The sequence below is a fragment of the Myodes glareolus genome, chromosome 14 (assembly GCF_982192425.1).
Source record: "Myodes glareolus chromosome 14, mMyoGla1.1, whole genome shotgun sequence".
NCBI lineage: Eukaryota > Metazoa > Chordata > Mammalia > Rodentia > Cricetidae > Myodes > Myodes glareolus.
In genome coordinates this window covers 78,637,760-78,660,212 of record NC_142039.1, presented here as the reverse complement: position 1 = coordinate 78,660,212, position 22,453 = coordinate 78,637,760, and the positions used below count along the sequence as shown (strand labels likewise).

The 22,453-nt window shown below is 38.4% G+C and overlaps 1 protein-coding gene across 2 annotated transcripts in view; it reads left to right on the top strand.

The window, feature by feature from the left end:
• Slc71a2 (solute carrier family 71 member 2) overlaps window positions 1–15,306 on the top strand; it is a 47,847-nt gene extending 32,541 nt beyond the window's left edge. The window contains exons 7-13 of one of the 2 annotated variants that reach the window (XM_087896662.1): window positions 1,243–1,356; window positions 2,981–3,052; window positions 4,597–4,709; window positions 10,678–10,775; window positions 12,426–12,568; window positions 13,119–13,173; window positions 13,572–13,710. In XM_087896662.1, the coding sequence (XP_087752788.1) occupies window positions 1,243–1,356; window positions 2,981–3,052; window positions 4,597–4,709; window positions 10,678–10,775; window positions 12,426–12,568; window positions 13,119–13,133 (555 nt within the window). In that variant the 3' untranslated portion in view covers window positions 13,134–13,173; window positions 13,572–13,710. Of the gene's footprint in view, window positions 1–1,242; window positions 1,357–2,980; window positions 3,053–4,596; window positions 4,710–10,677; window positions 10,776–12,425; window positions 12,569–13,118; window positions 13,174–13,571 lie in introns of both variants that reach the window. The other variant, XM_087896661.1, reaches the window with a different exon arrangement.
• The last annotated feature ends 7,147 nt before the right edge of the window (window positions 15,307–22,453 follow it).

Here is a 22,453-nt window from a genome sequence, read left to right as displayed (position 1 = left end):
TTTATCACTTAATAAAATGAATGAAGATAGTAGGAGAAGGAGGTAGTAGGGAGTATATCACACTAACAAGAAATAGTGCTAGGAAACTTTTGTACCTCTCTCTCTCTCCCTGTCATACCTACTTTTATAGAATAGTTGTAAACCACATTGTGTTAGCTTGTATAGGCCAGGGGTGGATGTCTGATGTCATCCTCTTATCACAGTTGTCTTTATTTTTTGAGTCAGGGTTTCTCCTGAACCTGGAACTCATCAATCTTGTAAGACTACCTGACCAGAAAGTTCCAAGGATCTTCTGTCTCTGCCTCCCCAGTGCTAGGATTATAGGCATGCACCACAGTGCCTTGCTTTTTTGTGTGCTGCAAATCAAACTTGACTCTTCATGCTTGTACAGCAGGCACTTTACCAACTGAACCATCTCCCCAGTTCCTTGAAATTATTTTCTAAAATGATCACTCAGAGTACTTCCTGGAGATCTTGCCTGTTCCTCTTATGTGTTAGTTATATTGTCACATGATGAGAAAGGAGTTTAGGAAAGGAAACAGCAATGGGCTAGAGAGCCTGCAAGCTACTTATCTATATATGTATGTAAGTATGTATGTATATATTTATCCCTTGTAGTGATCAAGTTACATGTAGAAACTTCTCTGTAAAACAGAACTACTGTGGCTTATTTTTCAGGACAGCTATAAGGACTCCAATTAACATGTGTAAGTTAACTGGTCTAATGCCTTGTGTAGCAAGGTTTTAGTAGACATTAGTTGTTTTGGTATTGATTATATAAAGTTTATAGATGGTGACATAAAAGTTGTGTGACACTTGTCACTCCTGTTCAAATGAAAGTTTTAGGACATACCAATTGTCTTCCTGGTTTCAGGCAACTTAACTATCAATAACATGCAGAATAGAGTGAATTTATGTATAGTGAAAACTATGGAAGAGGTGAAAAGGAAGACCAGAATATCAAGTTTATCCTCAGCTGCATACACATCTGAGCCCATCCTTGGCTACATGAGACTTTGTGTCAGAAAAAGAAAGAAAACCTTGTAATTGAAATCATATAAAAGAAGTTATTTTACAAACCCAGAGAGATAATTGATTTTTCTTAAGAAGGTTTGGTGGAAACAGTTTTTCAGGACCTGTTTATAGATTGTTCAAGATATCTTGACGGAGATATATGAAAATAATGAAGCCAGTGTCACAAGAACACTGACATTTGTGTTTTTGTTTTCTACTTATTCCCAGTCCTTAAAGAAAGTTGGAAAAGATTCTACAGTCTTACTCATCTGCATCACAGTGTTTCTCTCATACCTTCCTGAGGCCGGACAATATTCCAGCTTTTTTCTCTATCTCAGGCAGGTGAGTGGTCCCTAGTAGCCTTCTAACATGTAGAATATCAAAGACTAAGCGCTCTCTAAGATAGGTTGGAGAAACCATTGTAGAAAAGGAAATATGAATTTATTTCTAGAGACATCACAAAGCAGGGGTGTATAATGGCCTCATGAGTAACTGGAGCGACGGGTGTGTGTAGCCATGCCTACCTTCTTGCTGTGAGGCAAGGGTGTTGCTTATATCTAGGACTTAAGAACACAGTAAGACATCTACTTTGGAAAAGTTCCTTTAAAATAGAGAATTATCAGAAACAAAACTCTGAGTCTTTTGATTCTGTAAACCTGGTTAATTGGCCTAGAATTCTCTGAGCAGACCAGGCTTACTTACAGAATTTACCTACCTTTGTCTCCTGAGTGCTGGGATTAAAGTCATCTACCACCAAATCTGGCACTGAGACCCTTGTCTAAAATAGCATTTAGAGTGAGCGATGTGAGATTTCTCTCTGTATGCTGAGAGTATGTTTTATTTTCATTGGTTAATAAAACAGTGTTGTAATTAATGTAGTTTTGTGTGATTGTTTGGGTCTGAGCAGCTGGGAAACTAAAGTGCAGTCTCCATTTACATTGAACCAAATTAAGAGAAGATACACAGAGCTGTCATATCTCTTACTCACAGGTGCACGCTGGTACCAAAGGGATTCATTTGGTATGGTTTATGAGCCTATATATTTTTATAAAGGAGCACCACTCAATCTGTACTTTGTGATAAGTTCACTCTTGGCATTTTTTACATGTTTTAGCAGTTATGCATAATATTGATAATAGGCTTCCTTCACCTCCCTTAGTGCTGAAATTATAGACATGAGCTATACCACCAGGTCCGGATTTTGTAATTGAATATGATTAGGTGTAACAGAAGACCCAGAGGTTCTAGCACTAGTAATTTATTATTTAATTGTGGTTAGGTAGGAGATGCTCATTTATGAAGTAAGAAAACTATATAAAGTTATTTTAGTATTTTCCTGTATTTTATAGAATTTCAGTAGAAGACAAAGTAATGTATCCTTTTAAAAATTATTAGTCATTTTATAGTTACTGTTGCAGTTGGAGTCAGACTTGGCTGTTTCCTCAGTAGAAGTATATGGGAGCTATCACAGCACACCTACCACTGGACCATATCTTGAATTCTGATATAATTAATCTTCAGTGGGTTCTGGCATCCTCTTGTTCTCTATTCTTCCCTTCTTTCCTTTTCTCTATTGCTCACATAATTTTAAAATACAACCAGACTCAAGAGCCTGACTTCACTGATGGTCCAGTTCTACCTTGGCAACAGTAAAAGTCAAGTTGCTTTCTTTTACACTCTCTTTATTGAGCTCTCATTGTCTGCACACTGGGGCAGACTAATTAAGAGAGGGAATACTAAACAGTAGGCATAATAAAATTTTCAAAAATTCACAATTTGTGCTTACTTATAACTATTTTATGTCAGATTAAACTATAAATTATGGGTTAATTTTTTTCAGCTTCTGTGAACTTCCCTCAGCTATTTACTCCTGTCAGTTTTAATAGGACAAAAAACAATTTCTTATATCTCTAATAGCTCTTATTACAAAAGTGATTTTTTATTTGTTTTTTTCTCATTTCTACAGGTCATAGGTTTCGGATCTGTGAAAATTGTAGCATTCATAGCTATGGTAGGAATTCTGTCAATTGTGGCTCAGGTGAGTTTTTTTTTTTTTTACAACATGTGGATTAAAAAGGCAAAGCTCCCCCTACCCCAATCCTGATAACTTCAGTTCTATAAGAAGCCAAGGCTACAAGTTTCAAAGAGTTTCTCCACACTGTTGCCTCATCTGCTTAACTCCTGTTGTAACATACCTTGCTCATATAGAGAACCACTGAATTTAGGAAGCTGGTAAGGACACAACTCACAGAACTGGTTGTACATATAATAGTGATGTTCTTAGAATTCAGTAGAACTTCATACAGATTTCATTAGGATGTTACTTGTAATTTGTGCTGGATCCATTCTTCTTACTCACTGCCAAAACAACTGGGTTAACAGGATGGCAAAATGACTTGGTGAAAGAAGCTTATTGCCAAGCAATGACCTTAGTTCAGTCCTTGGAACCGCCATGGTAGAAGGAGAAAACTGTCTCCTGCAAGTTGTCCTCTGACCTCCACATACATGCTGGGACATGTGTATACACATGTAATAAATAGGTATAAAAACTATTTTAAAGGAAAATAAAGTAACCAGATACAGCAAAATTAACCAGTGGAATGTGAAAATTAATTAGAAATAAGTGTCTTCTATATGCTGCTGTCTCCAGGACTAAACAAATAAGGACCAGCACATTAGAATATATGTAAGGAGTAAATAGCAGTGCATTCTTTCCAACCTATTATAATTTCATTCTAGAAAGGCAAGAATATTGTCCTCCTGTGCTTCAAGGACAGTCACTATAGCTTATGTGGATTGCCCAGAGACTGTTCCCTCCAAATGGCTATCTAGGCCAGGCTACATGTTCTTCTGTGATTAACTCTACAGAGGAAATGAGAAGTCTGGGAAACTAACTAGTTCTACCAAATGAGAATGAATACATAGAAGCAAACTATTTCTTTGCTGTTTTTGTTTTAACTGTTTAACATGTTAGCAAATGCAAATTATGTTAAACTTCTAAGTCGATTATGATTTTCTTTTGTTTTTTATATTAACCTTAACTGTTTGCCCATAGAAGTCTTTATCTTCCTTTTTGTACTGTTCCTACAAGTTATATTTAACTTAATATATATTTATTAAAAATGAAGCTCTTATCATTCTTGATTTTGTGAAATTGTTAACTACGAGAGAATAGTAAACCTTGATGAACATTTACAGGTGTGGAATTCTGCTGAACATTAAGTGAGTGTTGACATTTTTCCAAAGAAGGCTAACGTGTGATCTTCTTAGTCATGATAACTGCAGTGCAGCTGTGTTAACCTTTTGGGAGGGACTAGAGGAACACCAGTTAGACAGGCTTCTCTGGAGGGAAGTCAAAGGTCCTAAGCCCCAGATCAGCACTAGAGTCCTTGAACTCCACCACCCAAAGAGTTATCACTACTCCCTGCTCTTGGGGCTTATAACCAGACATATGTACCCTTAAAAATCTTTGGCCATCATTGAGTGGAATTCACTAAAAGAGCTTATGCTCTGAATTTGAGTTTGTGATCAAATTCATGTGTGCTCATATGGCTTCTGAGAGTTATCCTCTTTTCCTTACAGACAGTCTTCCTTAGCAAATTGATGAGATCACTAGGGAATAAGAACACTGTCCTCCTTGGCTTGGGTTTCCAGATGTTCCAACTTGCCTGGTATGGTTTTGGATCTCAGGCCTGGTAAGCTTCCCTTAATTCATATACTATCAAAACAAACAAGCAAAAAGCAGTGAATATTAATAGATATAATGAGTCTTAAAGGAGCTAAGGCTATTTGACTATTTTTTTAAAAAAAACGGGGGGGGGTATTATTTCACTAGTTTGTTGTATTCAGCATTTCATGCTTGAGCAGGAGTGGAGCTAGAAGATTTGAGTTGTCTTGTAAAGATATTTCACTAATTCTGGAGTCATTGCTTAATTGAATTTGTATTGTCATCTACCAGCCCTCCAATAAAGTTCTTAATTCACTCATGATCTTCCCACTCACACACTCTCCCTCCTTTCCCTTTTTTGGAGGGTGGATAGATTTGTGTTTGTTTTTTGAAACAATCAAATATTGTAGCCCCAGACTTGCTGCAGTTCTCCTGCCTAGGCCTCCAGAATGCTGGTATTACAGGTTTGAGCTACCATGGCTGACTTTGTGTATACATTCTCTTTTAATTGTTGGATAATATCATACACGTATATATGTTTTGATCACTTTCCCCTGACTTAATGTGATCTTTTGTTTTTAAACCCACTGTGTCCACTTGGTACTATTTGTATATGTAGATATATAGACATCTACTGGATCATGAGTAGTTTCTTAGGGTCTGCATCCCTGAAGAAAGAAAACTGACAACTCCCCATCCCATTTCCCCAGAAGCCACCACTTGTCAACAGCTCTTCTGGCTGGGGTGGGACTTCATAAGTACCTCCTCCACTCATACTGGTATTTTGGCTGGCTAGATCTTGTGCAGTTGCTGCGAGTTCATGTGTGCAACTGTGCTGTCAAATCTAGCAAATACTGTTGCTCTGAATATGTCCACTACCTCTGACTGTTAAAATCTTCCCACTTACCTCTTTATGAGTAATCCCTGAGCCTTGTGGGAAGGAGGTATGATATAGATGTTCTATTTAGAGCTGAACTCTGTGGTCTCTTATTCTCTGTACTTCTGCTTCTTAAGTACATTTATCCACTTTCAGGATATGACATATAGTCAAAACAAAAAGACACTGAATAACAACAGATTACAGCATGCTTTGCTGGTACACTTAAGCAGTAATTTAACTATCATAAAATAAATCATTTGGTGAACACGAATATTTCCTTTAAAGTCATGTGAGTATCCTGCATCAGTTTTCTTTAAGTATTCATAATTTAGCTTCCTCTAAGTGGGAAGAAAGGTCAAATTAAGACCTATTGATAAAAAAGAACACGAAATCTTGAGTTCCATTCTCCTGTATGGCAAGTGTCCTTATGTTTCTTATTGCCAAATACATCAGAGTCTCAAGTTTCCATTTTAGACATGAATTAGTCCTCATTTGCTCATTTGCATTCATAAATGCAGCTATTAGAAATGCTTTATTGATTAGAGATTAGTTGGGAAACAGATATATGAAATTTTGAATTTCATTTCATATGAACCATTTGTTCTGTGTTACATTTTGCCTAAGATTAACTAAGTTGATGATTCAGTTTTTTTGGTGGGGGGTGGTTGTGAACTCTGGTTCAGTATCTGGCTAGTCTAGTCAAACCACTTTATAAAGTGTTAAAAAAGACTTTATAATAATAAGATTTTTAAATGTCAATAAAGACCATCCCCAAGGAAGTACATTATCATGACTTTTTTTTTTCCACTGAGAAAAGGACAAAGTCTGAGGCAATCTTTGTTTATTCATTTAACAACAGACAGTGCCATCAAGCCTGACAGACCACACAGCCCAAGGACATTGTGAAAGATGAATTTTCGAGAAATGTAGAAAGTTAGTGACAGGTGCAGATGGAGATGTGGTGTTTATTTAAAACAATAAAAGAATAAACATCCTTTTAAGAACTTGAGCCTACACTTGGAAATGACAGTGGGGCAACCTGGGAGAAGAGACTTTTGAAAGAGAAAATAAAATATTCTTTGATCTGCATCCCAGTCTGTAGTCAGTGTTAGTATGGATTCTTTTTTTTTTTTTTTTAATTGCCAATTGAGAATCTTTATTCCAGCCATTGGGAACCACACTCAAATGCTCAGGACCTAGGTGTGACTCTGGTGTCAAGAATATGATGTTTTGTTTTGTTTAACTTTTATTCTTCTCTCCATACATTACATTCCAACCAAAGTTTCCCCTTTCTCCCCTCCTTCTGCTCCTTCCCTTCACCTCTTTCTCCCCCCGATAACTCTTCCTTCATTTTCCTTCAAATAAAAAAATGAGCAAGCCTCCCAAGATATTCACCAAGCATGACCTAACAAGGTATTATAAGACTGGACAAAACCCTCATATGAAGGCTGGATGACTCCATCCAGTAGGAGGAAAAAGAGGACAATCCCCACACACATTGTGGGGAGTTCAACAAGAACACCATGCTAAACAACCATAAGGTATATGCAGAGGACCTAATTCAGACCCATACAGGGTCTCTGATTGTCATTACATTCTCTGTGAGCTCCTATAAGCCCTTCTTTTTTTAATTAATTAATTAATTAATTAATTTGAAATTTCCAGCTCCTCCCATTTCCCTCCCACTCCCCCCACTCCCCTTCCCCCTGTCCATGCAGTAGAATCAAAATCCAGTGTCATTATCATTGGCTTCTCAGTCCGCCCTCATGTCAGCCACATTCAGAGAGTCCAGTTTGATCACATGCTTGTTCAGACCCAGTCCAGCTGGCCTTGGTGAGCTCCCACTAGATCAATTCCACAGTCTCCGTGGGTGGACGCACCCCTCATGGTCCTGCCTTCCTTTCTTATATTCTCCCTCCTTCTGCTCTTCATCTGGGCTTTGGGAGCTTAGTCCAGTGCTCCAATGTGGGTCTCTGTCTCTATCTCCATCCCTCACCAGATGAAGGTTCTATGGTGATATGCAAGATATTCATCAGTGTGTCTATGGGAGAAGGCCAGTTCAGGCACCCACTCCTCTACTTCCCACTGATCTAGTTGGAGAAATCCCCTTGGACACCTGGGAACCCCTCTAGAGCCAAGACTCTTGCCAACCCTAAAATGGCTCCCGTAGTTAAGATATCTTCTTCCCTGCTCCCATATCCATCCTTCCTCCATCTCAATCATCCCATTCCCCCAAGCTCTCCCCAATCCCCCCTTCTCCCTTCTCTCTCCCCATCTCCCCTTCCCCCAACCCACCCCAACCCCCCTGCTCCCAACTTTTGCCTGGCGTTCTTGTCTACTTCCAATATCCAGGAGCATAACTATATGTATTTCTTTGGGTTCACCTTCTTATTTAGCTTCTCTAGGATCTCGAACTATAGGCTCAATGTCCTTTGTTTATGGCTAGAATCCACTAATGACTGAGTACATACCATATTCCTCTTTTTGGGTCTGGGTTATCTCACTCAGTAAAGTGTTTTCAATTTCCATCCATTTGCATGCAAAATTCAAGATGTCATTGTTTTTTACCACTGAGTAGAACTCTAAAGTGTATATGTGCCACACCTTCTTTATCCGTTCTTCTATTGAGGGGCACCTAGGTTGTTTCCAGGTTCTGGCTATTACAAATAATGCTGCTATGAACATAGTTGAGCAAATGCTTTTGTAGTATGATTGGACATCTCTTGGGTATATTCCCAGGAGTGGTATTGCTGGATCCTGAGGTAGGTTGATTCCCAGTTTCCTGAGAAACCGCCACACTGATTTCCAAAGTTTGTATTCCCACCAACAATGGATGAGTGTTCCCCTTACTCCACAACCTCTCCAGCATAGGCTATCATTGGTGTTTTTGATTTTAGCTATTCTGACAGGTGTAAGATGGTACCTCACAGTTGTTTTGATTTCCCTGATTGTTAAGGAGGTTGAGCATGACCTTAAGTGTCTTTTGGCCATTTGAGCTTCTTCTGTTGAGAATTCTCTGTTCAGTTCAGTACCCCATTTTTTAAGTGGGTTAATTAGAGTTTTAATGTCTAGTTTCTTGAGTTCTTTATATATTTTGGAGATCAGATCTTTGTCTGATGCGGGGTTGGCGAAGATCTTCTCCCATTCAGTAGGTTGCCTTTTTGTCTTAATGACAGTGTCCTTTGCTTTGCAGCAGCTTCTCAGTTTCAGGGGGTCCCATTTATTCATTGTTGCTCTTATTGTCTGTGCTACCGGGGTTCTATGTCGAAAGAGGTCTCCTGTGCCCATGTGTTGCAGACTACTTCCCACTTTCTCTTCTATCAGGTTCAGTGTGGTCGGATTCATATTGAGGTCTTTAGATATGGATCTATTTTCATTCTTCTACATGTTGACACCCAGTTATGTCAGCACCATTTGTTAAAGATGCTTTCTTCCATTGTATAATTTTAGCTCTTTTGTCAAAAATCAGGTGTTCATAGGTTTGTGGGTTAATATCCGGGTCTTTGATTCGATTCCATTGGTCAGCATCTGTTTTTATGCCAATACTAAGCTGTTTTCTTTACTGTAGCTCTGTAATAGAGTTTGAAGTCAGGGATAGTAATGCCTCTGGAAGTACTTTTATTGTAAAGGATTGTTTTGGCTATCCTGGGCTTTTTGTTTTTCCATATAAAGTTGATTATTGTTCTCTCAAGGTCTGTGAAGAATTTTGTTGGGATTTTGATGGGGATTGCATTGAATCTATAGATTGCTTTTGGTAGAATTGCCATTTTACTATGTTGATCCTCCCAATCCAAGAGCATGGGAGATCCTTCCATTTTCTGGTATCCTCTTCAATTTCTTTCTTCAAAGACTTAAAGTTCTTGTCAAATAGATCTTTCACTTCCTTGGTTAGAGTTACCCCAAGATAAGCTATTTGTGGCTATCGTGAAAGGTGATGCTTCTCTGATTTCCCTTTCTGCTTCTTTATCCTTTGTGTTTAGGAGAGCAACTGATATTTTGGAGTTGATCTTGTATCCTGCCACATTACTGAAGGTGTTTATCAGTTGTAGGAGTTCTTTGGTAGAGTTTTTGGGGTCGCTTATGTACACTATCATATCATCTGCAAATAACGAAAGTTTGACTTCTTCCTTTCCAATTCAAATCCCCTTGATCCTCTTATGTTGTCTTATTGCTATTGCTAGAACTTCAAGCACTATATTGAAGAGGTATGGAGAGAGTGGACAGCCTTGTCGTGTTCCTGATTTTAGTGGAATGGTTTTGAGTTTCTCTCCATTCAATTTGATGTTAGCTGTCAGCTTGCTATATATAGCTTTTATAATATTTAGATATGAACCTTGTATCCCTATTCTCTCCAAGACCTTTATCATAAAGGGGTGTTGAATTTTGTCAAATGCTTTTCAAGCATCTAATGAAATGATCATATGGGTTTTTTTTTTCTTTCAGTTTATTTATATGATGGATTACATTGATAGATTTTCGTATGTTGAACCAGCCCTGCATCTCTGGAATGAAGCCTACTTGATCATAATGGTTAATTTTCCTAATGTGTTCTTGGATTCTGTTTGCCAGTATTTTATTGAGAATTTTTGCGTCGATGTTCATGAGTGAAATTGGCCTCTAATCCTCTTTCTTGGTTGAGTCTTTGTGTGATTTTGGTATCAGGGTAACTGTAGCTTCATAAAAGGAGTTTGGCAATGACTCTTCTGTTTCTATATTGTGAAATACATTAAGGAGTATAGGTATTAGCTCTTCTTGGAAGTTCCGGTAGAACTCTGCATTGAAACCATCTGGTCCTGGGCTTTTTTTGGTAGGGAGGTTTTTGATGACAATTTCTAATTCTTCGCGACTTACAGGTCTATTTAAGTATGGATTCTTTTCACACAGAGACTTACTTTGTAGGCCAGACTGGCCTTGGATTCATGCTGCTTCTCCCTGAGCCTTTTGGATTCTGAGATTACTAAAATTACTTAGAAAACTATACCTTGTCCAGGAAATCCATTTTTTAAAGAGTGAAAAATAAACAAAATGGAACACGAGGAAATACAAAGCATTTGCACTATTACCACTGATTAAAAGTACCTTAAAACCTTATTACAGCCTTCTTTAATCTTTTCAGGATGATGTGGGCAGCAGGAACTGTGGCTGCCATGTCCAGCATTACATTCCCAGCAGTCAGTGCTCTCATCTCTCGGAATGCAGAGTCAGATCAGCAAGGTGAGATTTGTACCCTTGTTCCTTCAGCTGGAACTTCTCTTTCCTGAAGTATGAAATCCTGCATCCTCCATAACAATAACAATTGACAGCAATGGGCCCCTGTCATATATCTGCTTATTTTGTCAAATACAGAAATTCTCTTTTCCTCCTTGCTCACACTCAGACTTTAACAATCCAGACTCAACCATTCAGGTTATTAGTAATAGTTAGAAAACATCCATTTCTAGTTTCATTTCTGATTACATTGTCATCAGAATTAACCGGCTTAAAATCTTATTTCAATAGATTTCTATTAAATAATAATAACAAATTAACAATGTAATATCCCCTTAGTCACTAGAAGTTAACTTGAAATAATTCAGTCTCAGGAGCTTAATTTAAGAAAGGGATCTTTGAAGAGATGAAGAGATCTCTGGTTGTTCGTGATTGGAGATGGGGAGAGATGGCGTGACTTAGAATTGCTGTGTAGAAAGCAGACTTTATTCTTCCTTCCTCTTTGTGTTCCCTTTTCAGCCAGTTCTGATGCCAAAATTAACTCCTTTTTTCCTCCATCTTCTATCTACCTCCTTACCATAGTCAGGAAGTAGGAGATTTTGTCTCATTTATTGTTTTTTATTTAATTTTATTTAATTGTAAATATTCATTGCAATATTCATTTGTGTTACAGGAAAATGGAAAATTTGTGTGTGTATGTGTATAAAACAACACAAATGTACATAGTGATTTGGTTTGATTTGATTTGAATATACTAGGCTACACCTTTATCCCTAAAGGGAAATGTTTTTAAATGTTTTTAAATTTGTAAGAGGACTTTTAAAATTTTCAACAAAAATTAAATTTTAAAAGATAGTTTATTTATTATCATTACACCTATTTTCCCACATAATGAGTTTGCTGTTACATGTATCCATCCTTAGATTTATGGACTTAAGTGACATTTTTTGTGTTATCACCATTAACTGCAATAACTTAGCTGGGTGTGAATACTATTATACTTGCCTATTTTTGACTTACAAAAATATACGCATTTCATATGATTCAAACCCATGTTTTGCTTACCATATTAGAAAGTTGAGATATCTAGAAATTGATTCTTTCAGAATTTTTGAGTGGACGTCTACATGAGATGGAAGGTTGCAGATGACAACCCAGGGCCAGGCAAGCCTCTTTGTATTCACATGTGGCCAAGGATGTCTGATTGGAGAACATACTTTTATTGTACATTAACAATTAAATGAGCCAAGAAGGAAGTCTTAACCCGTAGAAAAATTGAAATTACATGTAAGGAAATAATTATTTAATATTTTCTTATTTCTCATTAAATGGTAGATCTAGTTCAAAAGGTTTTCAGAAATTGAATTCAATTTTTTCCTTGTAGACCTTCATACAGAAAGTACTGGCTACTAAATAGACATAATGCAACCAAGAAAACATTTGTATAATGAATGAAAAATATCATGATGAACTCTAATGACTGCTATGATGTCTATGACTGCTATAGCATCTAATGATGCTATGAGATAATTAGCCTAAACTATGATGGCTCAGTCCAGCCAAGTCTGTCTGTCTTAATGATGGAGTGTTCTAGATAAGCTCTATATGTCGAGGCACCTTTCTGAGAAGACTGACTCCCTTCTCATTGTGCTCTAGGGGTTGCCCAGGGGATCATAACAGGAATACGAGGACTTTGTAATGGCCTAGGGCCGGCACTGTATGGCTTCATATTCTACCTGTTCCATGTTGAACTGAACGAATTGGGCCCAGACTTGAATTCTGATGATGATCCCCTACAGGTAATTTGGTGATCTGTGTTATAATAATGGTTATCTTTGATTATAGCATAATCTTGTGGCTTTCGATTCCTATTTATTCATTATCATTGCATTTGACAGCAGCAGCTCATTGCTTGGGATCAGAAAGGGCTCCTAACAGATTTAATGTCTTATATGAAAAAATGTATCTGTACCTTATTTAGATCTTCTTTTCACCTAGTCACTATGAATAGTATGCTATTATCTGGCTAAGTTTAACCTAAATAAAATATAAAATTGCCTAAAAAAATTAGCTTAATGGACTTGGTATATAGCTTAGTTGGTAGGTGCTTGCCTAAAATGTGTAAAACTAGAAGTGTGATAGTACATGATTGTAACTAGCAATCAGAAGGTAAAGGCAGAAGATCTTAAGTTCAGGGTCATTCTTAGCTACATAAGTATGAGGGGATACAACTGTCTTTCCAAAAAAAAAAACTTACTAAAAGTTAAGCTACTGTGCTTCTGTTTTTTAAAAGATAAACATTTATACAGAGTTTTGTACAAATCTGAAATTATTAATATTCATATGTAGAAATGCATGACCTGAGGTAACAAGATGAGATTGCAGAAAGAAAATTACTGCTTTTGTAAGTATATAGGGTAGGTTCTATTAATTAGAAATAATGTAAAAAGCAGTGATTTATTGCGCTGAGTTATTTTCCAAACATTAATCTCTATTAGAATTTGCCTTGATTAATGAAATACAGGCCTATTAAAAAAACAATTAACTAGACTTTTCAAAAAATCATTTAAAACTAGCTTGTAATTTTAAAAAATATCCTAACCATGCTGGGTATGTTAATGTGTGTCTATGATCCTAACATTTGGGAGATATTAGCAGAAGGGTTGTGATGTCAAGGCTACTCTGAACTAAATAGCATAAGACTCTGTCTTTTTTTTAAAAAAAAAAAAGTAAACAAATAGAAAAAAATAAATAAAGACTTAACTAACTTCTGTCTTCATTTGTTTTTTTTATATCTATCAGGGAGCTTTCATTCCAGGCCCACCATTTTTATTTGGAGCATGTATAGTTCTTATGTCTTTTCTGGTTGCCTTATTCATCCCTGAATACCGTAAAACTGGTGGAGTTCAAAAACATAACAGCAACATCAGTGGCAGCCCAAGCACTCCCCCTGAACAGGGCTGTGATGAGGACATTGAGCCACTACTGCAAGACAGCAGCATCTGGGAGCTCTCCTTTGAAGAGCCTGGAAATCAGTGCACTGAACTATAGCCCTGCAGTACCCAGCAGTAAGGGAGGTTCTGCAGACACCATCTGAGAGCCATGAAGGAAGCTGCACCACCTGGAGACTTCATGGTGCTGGAGGGGCAATGCTAACAGCATCCTTTGGGCCAAGTTTAATAAGTTACTCTTTCATGCCTTTACCCTTCACTCTTCTGCCTCTTTCTGTTCCTTTACTCCCATTCTTTTTCTTCCTGTTTATATATTCTAAGAAAGATTGAAAATGCTTCACAGAAAATATGAAACTCTCAAGGTTATATGGAATCTAGACTTTAAAACTTGAATAGAAAAATCATGTCGGGTAGGAAAAGTTGCCTTTCCTTCAGTAACTAGAATGAGAGTGACAGCAATTTTTCTGTTCCCTTTTTGGTAGAAGGTGTGAGACAAGAGTGTTAACTACCTTCTTTCATTCTTTCTGTGAATTATTGCTCTTAGTCTATAGGTGTTGGTGAATGGCCATTCTAAAGAGTCACTTGGTATCAGGGATCTACTGACTTTGTCCAAAGGTTAAGTGAAAACCTAGTTTTGCTTGCCCTTTAATTTTTTTATTTCTTAAGATTCTTGAAAACAAACCTTAATAGTGTGTGGGCCAATGATTACCTTTTTTAGATAAAGAAAATCTTTCTTAGAAAATTCAAATAATGTTGAACAAGCAGCACAGATTCTTGGCATACAAAGTAATTTTACAGAAGAAGAAGAAAGAAATCAAGCCTGTAGCTCAGCTATTTACAGATTTTAACATGAGGATTGAAGTTTGAGACTAGCCTTGGCAACATACTAAGATCCTATCTCAAAGCTAAACAACCAACCATGAAGCATTCTAATTTTTGTTGTTTTGTTTTAACAATTTGAACATTCCTACAAGGTGATGAGAGTAACAGCAGAGAATATTCCTTCCTGTATCTCCTGTGTCCTACTTCTGTTTCCTCATCATACTCCTGCCTTAACTGTTAATGTAGAATGTGTTTGTTTTCAACCATTCTGTATCTCAGTCTGTTTTTCTGAATTTAGAATCTCATGGGAATGCACACATCAAATTCTTTTAAAAATTATGAAGGTTAGTGAAGCTCAGTTTCATGATAAGTATCTTGCTAATTTTTGAGATGTTTTATGGACAAAGAAAACTTTACAGATTTTATATTTTGTTGCACAGTAAATGGACCATTAACTAGGGTCTATCTTTAACAAAGCACTCCTTTGAAAGTTTTATAGGTATGAAAACATGTAGATATTTGTAAGGATTTTAATTTTTTTGATGGGGTGCTGTGTAAATCTTGTATTTATAAATAATGAAGGTATCGACAGAAAAAATATATACAACTTTTATAAAGGATTGTGTACTGACTGAATACATTTAAAGGAAAATATATTTTGAAGCCTGTTCTGCCACGAACAGATATAACATATCTTTTTACTATGCTGTTGGTTTTTAGGTTAAGCTTCCTAATGCATAATAAATTTTCAATGGATACTTAAATGTCTTAAAAAACAAGTTCTGTCATTGCTCTTTTGGGTTCTTTTTTGGGTAGCTGTCAATATAACTGAGTTAGTAATCCTTCAACTAATTAAAAGTTTTTTAATTAAAAGTTTTTTTAAAAAAATTGGGTTTTAACAGTTCCTTGTGAACCTCCCATCAAATGTTAAGTCATACATGAACAGTGCTGCTATGGGCATAGAAATATCTCTCCTATTCCTAATAGGTAAAAGGTACATAAAACAAAAATAGGTGCTGAAAAGAATGCTTGCTGGTCTTGCTGAGGAAAGAGTTTGTTTCCTAGCCTCCAGCACTCACATTGGGAGGTTCACAACCACTGCAACTCTAACTCCAGGGAATCTGATGGTCTTCTAGTCTTTGTGGGCTCTGCATTCATTTCCACAAATACACACTTGGACACTCCCTACTGTTGTGTAATATACATTTTTCATTGCCTACTAGACACCCTTCTGTCACTACCATATATAAACTTCTTAGTTATAAGACTTCTTAGATAGCAAGACCTTCTGCAGACTTCTACCCAAGGCCACTATACCAAATACACTGTTAGTCTTAGGCAGGGTTTCTATTGCTGCAATATAATACCATGACCAAAAAACAAGTTGGGAAGGTAAGGGTTTATTTGGCTTTTACTTCCACATCACTGTTCACTGAAAGAAGTCAACACAGGACACAGGGCAGGAACCTAGAAGTAGAATCTGATGTAGAGGCCATGGAGGGATGCTGCTTACTGCCTTGTCCCTCATGGCTTCTTACAGAACCCAGGACCTCCAAACCAGGAATGGCAACCACCCACAATGGACCAGGCCCTCCCCATCAATCTTTAGTTAAGACAATTCACTACAGGCTTGCCCAGAGCCCCATCTTATTGAGGCATTTTCCCAATTGAGGTTCCCTCCTCTCAAATGACTTGAGCCTGTATGGAATTGACATAAAACCACCCAACACAATTGACCTCTTATCAGCTTGACACACAAACACATTACCATAACCGTTAAGCCACAACTTACTTTCACATTCATCTCCAAGATCTCGCATTTAAAAATTAAGTATCTTTAAAAATCTAAGTCTTTACAAATTCCAACACAGTAATAGTTCAGTATCTTTAAAATAGCCAATCTCTTTTTAAAACCCAAAATCTTTTAAAATTCAAAGTCTTTCAACTGTAGGCTCCTGTAAAATAAAAAATACTTTCAAGAGGAAAGAACCAGAGCACAGTCACTATCAAAGCCCAACTCCAAAAGTATAAATAGTACAATGTTCGATGTCTGGGCTTCATGCACGATCTGGGCTCCTCCAAGTGTCTTGAGTAATTTCTCCACTTCCACCTTCTGCAGCACACACAGCTTGTCTTCTAAGCTCTGGCTGGCTCCAGTTCACTGCAGCAGCTGTCCTTGGTGGTCATCTGTCTCCAAAATAATGAACGGTGTCTTCTGCTGCACTTGGGCAGCAGCAGTCCATCAGGGTCTGTGACCTGGCAGTATATGTGGGGTATGAACTAGGGGGCAACAGAACCTGATAACCTAGAAACTTTTATGTACCAGAGATGTTATCCAGCAGAGGTTAATACCTCAAGTATATATGGAGTGGGAGGTGTCCTACAAGAGCTGATAACTAGAAGTTTGTATGTTCTGGACACACCCTCTACCATTGCTGCATCATATACACTGGTGGTTTTCATTCTATGTGGCTACTCCTCTTCTGGCACCCCATATAAACATTTAAGTATTAATCCTTACTGGATAACTCACCCCTGTACCTGTACCACATACACTCTGAATATCAGACCCTATTGGACAATCTTACACCCCCACTATGCCAACTAAAATACACTGGTAAGTTATCAGGCCCTTGCTGGACACTGTTCTTTGCCAAAACCTCACATATACTAGCTTCAGACCCTTCTGAATACTCCTACCTATAAAGTCATCATGTATGTGGCAAGGCAAGATACTCTCTTGGACATTATTCTACCATTGCAGCTCAAATATATTGCTAGGAATCAGGTTCTGCTGGATACACAGAAACCCTCTGAAGCCCACATACAGTGCTGTTTCAAGTTCAAAAGGACTTCCCCTCCCCCAACACTGTCTTACATAAAGTGTTAAATATCAGGCTTTTCTAGACAACCTCACCCCATTCTTAAACATCACTACTATTCATCAGAGCTTGTGGGACATTCTTTCCAACTCACCACCTACAGTGCTAGATGACACCCACACACACACCAAAATCCTCACCAAAATGTTTTGTATTAGGTCCTGCTGGTTACCCCCAACCCCACCGTCACTTCACATACTCCTTGGTATCAGGTCCAGCTGCATATACCCTGCCTATCTCACATAAAGTGTCAAGTATCAGATCATGCCAGACATATTTCACCTGACTAACGTACACTGATAAAGTTCATGCTAGACACATTCCTGTCACTATCTCTAATAAGTGTTGGGTATCAGGCCCAACTAGATAATTGTGGACTAGTAACTCATACAGTACTACATAACATACTCTACAAAGACATCCCACTACTGCTGCTTCCAACCAACATACACTACAATATATCAGGTCCTACTGGACACCAACCAATATACTGCTAACAATCAGGGTATGCAGGGTTTCCATGGCAGGGAGATGTGGGTGGGGTTCAAGCAAATACAGATAGATCAGTGTATGTGAAATGGCAACCCAGAGGTAAGATGTTGAAGCTTATATCTGGTAGCAAAAGGTAGTTTGTCTGGGGGGGGGGGGGGCAGGAGGGATTGTCTAACTTGTCCTAAAATCTAATACCTTATGTAGAAAGGATGGAACTACCCAGCTGGGACTGATATATACTAATGTGTATGGGACATTGGAGGATGGGGTCTCTAGCAGGATTTGATACCTAGCAGTGTATATGAGTTGGTTGTGAAGGTAGGGTGTCCATTAGGTTCTGATAGCTATTGTTATATATGGGACGGCAGCCTGGGAGATTGGATAGAAAGTCAGGTACCTAGAAGGTTAGTGATCAGTGGCAAGGGTGTGTCCAGTATGCCCCTAAAACTCGAAATATGTGGAATAGTAAAGGAGGAGAGGGGGGAAGATGTATCCAACAAAGCCAGATCCCTAGCACTTTATGTGGAGAAAGAGGAAGGGTCTAGCACAGTGGTTCTCAACCTTCCTAATCCTGCAACCCTTTAATACACTTCTTCATGATTTCACTGCTGCTTCATAACTATAATTTTACTCTTATAAATTGTAGTATAAATATTTGATATGCAAGGTATCATATATGACTCCCAAAAAGGTCCTAAACCTCAGGTTGAAATCTGCTGGCAAAACCTGATGCCTAGAGAGGCAGTACTGTGGGTATCCCATATGGCCTGATTCCCCAAGAGTATTAATTGGGTGGTAATCAAGTGTCTTATCATGGCCTAAAACCCTAATAGTGTGTGACTGACAGGTGCGGGTTAGAAGTCCAGCAAGGCTTGGTTTCTAGAAATACACATATATGATGGTGGTCAGATACCATCAGGATCTAATACCTAGCAGTTTATGTGAGATTCTAGCTGAAAGTCTATCAAGGCTTGATGCTTAGGAGTATAGACAGACTGTTGTGTGCCAGAGGGTTACATGTAGGGTAAGGTAAGGGTCCAGTATGACCTGGTTCATGACAGTGCATTTAGGACTGCAGGGCGTCCAACAGGTCTGAAATCTCAGTGTATCAGAGCCTGAAACCTAGAAGTTTATATGTCCAGCAGGGTCTGATATCCAGTAATGTGGGGAGTATGGAAGATTGGGGTAATCAGTAGAGGTTTATTCCTAACAAGTTATGTGGGAAAACAGAACAGATGGGAGGATTTCCAGCAAGGCCTGATAAATGGCAGCACAGTTCCAAAGGAATATGCCTGATGGAGCAGGATTCACAAACATTTATATGTTCTGGACATGCCCTCTCCTGTTGCTGCCCCACATACTCTGCCGGCTTTCATTCCATGCTCGATACTCTTCTAGTGTTCTTATAAAAGCTTAGATATCAGACCTTGACAGACATCTCACTAGTAATATCACCTACGCTCCTGTGTTTCAGCCCCAGCTTGATATCTCCACTTCATCCCACATCTTGTGTGAATTAGCAGGTCCTGCTTGATACGTACCACCTTCTTCTACCCTGCTGAACATTTCCCCCATTCCTGTCACATATAAGAGTATAAGTATCAAGTGGTACATGTGCTGCCCGGTGTCAGGCTCCTTTGGACATCCCATCCATACCACATAAAATGCTAGATATAAAATCATGCTAGACACCACCCTGCTACCATTTGCCATACTGCTAAGAATCAGGCTCCTCTGGACACATACCCTGTTGTTTCCCAAAAGCACTACTAAGTGTTAGGGTCTACTCTCCCTCCACTCCATATGAACTGCTAGATTTCAGGCCATGCTGGATACCACATCGAGTTGCCACATATATGCATCTAGGTATCAGGTCTAACTGGACCATAGCCAGATCAATGCCCTATACACTGCTAGATAACAAGCTTTGCTAACCTGTTTCCCCCAACCCAAAGCCTCACATACCTAGGTATCAGGTCATCCTGAACACCTTCCCATGCTGCTTCAAATATACTTTAAGGTAGCAGGTCTTGCACTCCCTCATTCACTGCACGTTATCAGGCCTGGATGGATAGCACCACAATTGTCAACCCACCCACATTACAATGTGGATGTACTCCCCCTAACCCCTTACTTTATGTACCCACATAAACTGCTGTATCAACCCTTGCTACACTGCCTCCATATGCCACTATTCCATATATGCAGCTGGGTATCAGGACCTGGCAGACATCTCACATCACCCAATAACACTGCTGGGTTTCTGCACCTGCTAGACATTATCCCCCTCGCTGCTAACTAACATACAATGCTACATACCAGTGCTATAGGAATTCCTAGCGCCAGTAGCCTTTAAGTTACCCGCCCACTTGGGTGTGGCCTCTTATACTATATATGCCAATGTAAAGCGTGCATCTGGCCTCTTTTCCAGCTGCAGGATTTGTTTGCTGTTCCCCATTCCAGCAGAGGATTGTGATCTGTGAGCCTACCCCTAGATAAATAACCCTCTTTTATGCTCAGTCCTGAGCTAGTGTGGGATTTCCTTTAAGTTTCCTTCATCTGGTGCCCCATGTGGATCCAAACTCCATACCTACTAGGTGGATTGGCTTAAAGGACTAAATGGTCCACACAACCCAGAAAGTCTCCCACACTTGCCTGCTTGACTTGCTTTACCTACTAAGCAGAACTAACTGCATGTGGCAACTAGGAAATTTCCCAAGTGTACCCACACTCCCTGCCCCCACTGCAGCATCTCCTGCCGTGTGGCAACTTGCTCAACTTCCGGTTTGCACTCCTGACTCCTGAGTTCTGGACTTCTTGCTCTGTGTACAGAATTGATTTGATTGTTTTTAATTTGTCAAGCAAAGCATATTTCTCAGTATTTAACCAGCACCAAAGCAGGAAACCAAAGCTGCTCAGGACTGTTTATTGCACCAGGTTGCACCTCAAATCTCTACTCTGCAACCACAACACCTGCTGGACAATAAAGATTATTACACCTTAACCAATTTACTGGATTTCATAACAAGTAATTAATAAATCAATAAACTTAAAATTTATATGATTGCAGACAACATTACCATTAAAACTTTTAGTAACTTTTTTGCCAAGACTATGGGTTGTATTCTGTAAGGCTTATATGGTTGTGGTGATACATCCATTTATTGGATATTGGGACTCAGGTTTTTCCTTCATACTATATCCTTAAGAAAATGTTTGGTAACAGAGCCAAGAATGAGGCATTTTTAGAAATGATACAGTCTTTACAGACTAATAATGAACAGCTAGCTGATAGGATTAATACCATTGAAAATCAAAAGTTACTTGAAAAAAAAAATACTATTGAAAAGGGTAACATTAATTTAGCAGACAAAATTGAATCCATGTCAAAGGATACTGAGAAATTATCTGAAAGAATTCATACTGTTGAATTTGACCATCAAAATTTGTTTAAAAAGTTATGATAGGTTAACAGATAAGAGTATCTCACCAGGAAGGCAATCTACACGTTATCCAAAAAATATCCAAGGATGAGGTGTTATTTTTAAAGGAAAAGCTTCAGACCTTGGAATCACACGTGCAGAATGAGGACCAGAGGCTAGGTGCCTCAATGAAATCACTAGAAATATATACAGGCCAGGAGATTCAGGCTTTACAAAAGACAGTAGTAAAAAGATTTGAAATGATTGAGGAAATTATTGGAACTGATGTGCAGGGAAAGAAAGTACAAGGACAGGATTCAGCATCACCAATAGCTGATGACTTGTCCAGGGTTTTAGTTTCTTACCCTGTAATCTACTCTGACAAAGCATCAAGTTCTAAAGGCCCAAAAGGATCCAAAGACGGTAGGTGGATACCTATAGGAATGAATGATTTAACAGAAATTAAGCAAGCAATTGTAACCTACTGCTTGCATTCTGCATTTGTTAGGGAAATGGTAAAGACATGGCCTTCTAGCATTAAAGCCATGTCACATGACTAGCTTCAGTTAGTTTCAGCAGTCCTGGATGACAGGCCTCAACTAATGTTTAAATGCTATTTCAGAGAAGAGGCTAAAATTTTAGAACAACAAGGAAAAGCAAAAGGATTTGAGATTTCCCAAGATCAAAATCTGGATGAGGATACTTAGGTTGACCCACAGGCTCAAACTCTTTACAATGAATAAATCTTGTCTTTATGCCACAAAGCAGCCTTAATGCTTGGGACAGGATTCAAGAACTAGGATAATGAATCAAATCATATAACAGGGTTAAACAGCGCCAGAGAGAACCCTTTAGTGACTTTTTACTAAGATCAATTAAGGCTATCCAAGTAAGAGTAACAGACCCAGATTCTAGATGAGTACATATCAAATCTCTGGCTTTTTAAAATGCCAACATAGAATGCAAAGAAGATACTTGGGCCTTTAAAGGTTAGATTAGCACTAATAGATGGATGGATCCTGCATACAATGAACATTGGGATATTTGACTATAATACTGAATCTTGGGTAGGAAGCAATTTCCAAAGGAATGAAGAGACATCAAAATGCTAAATG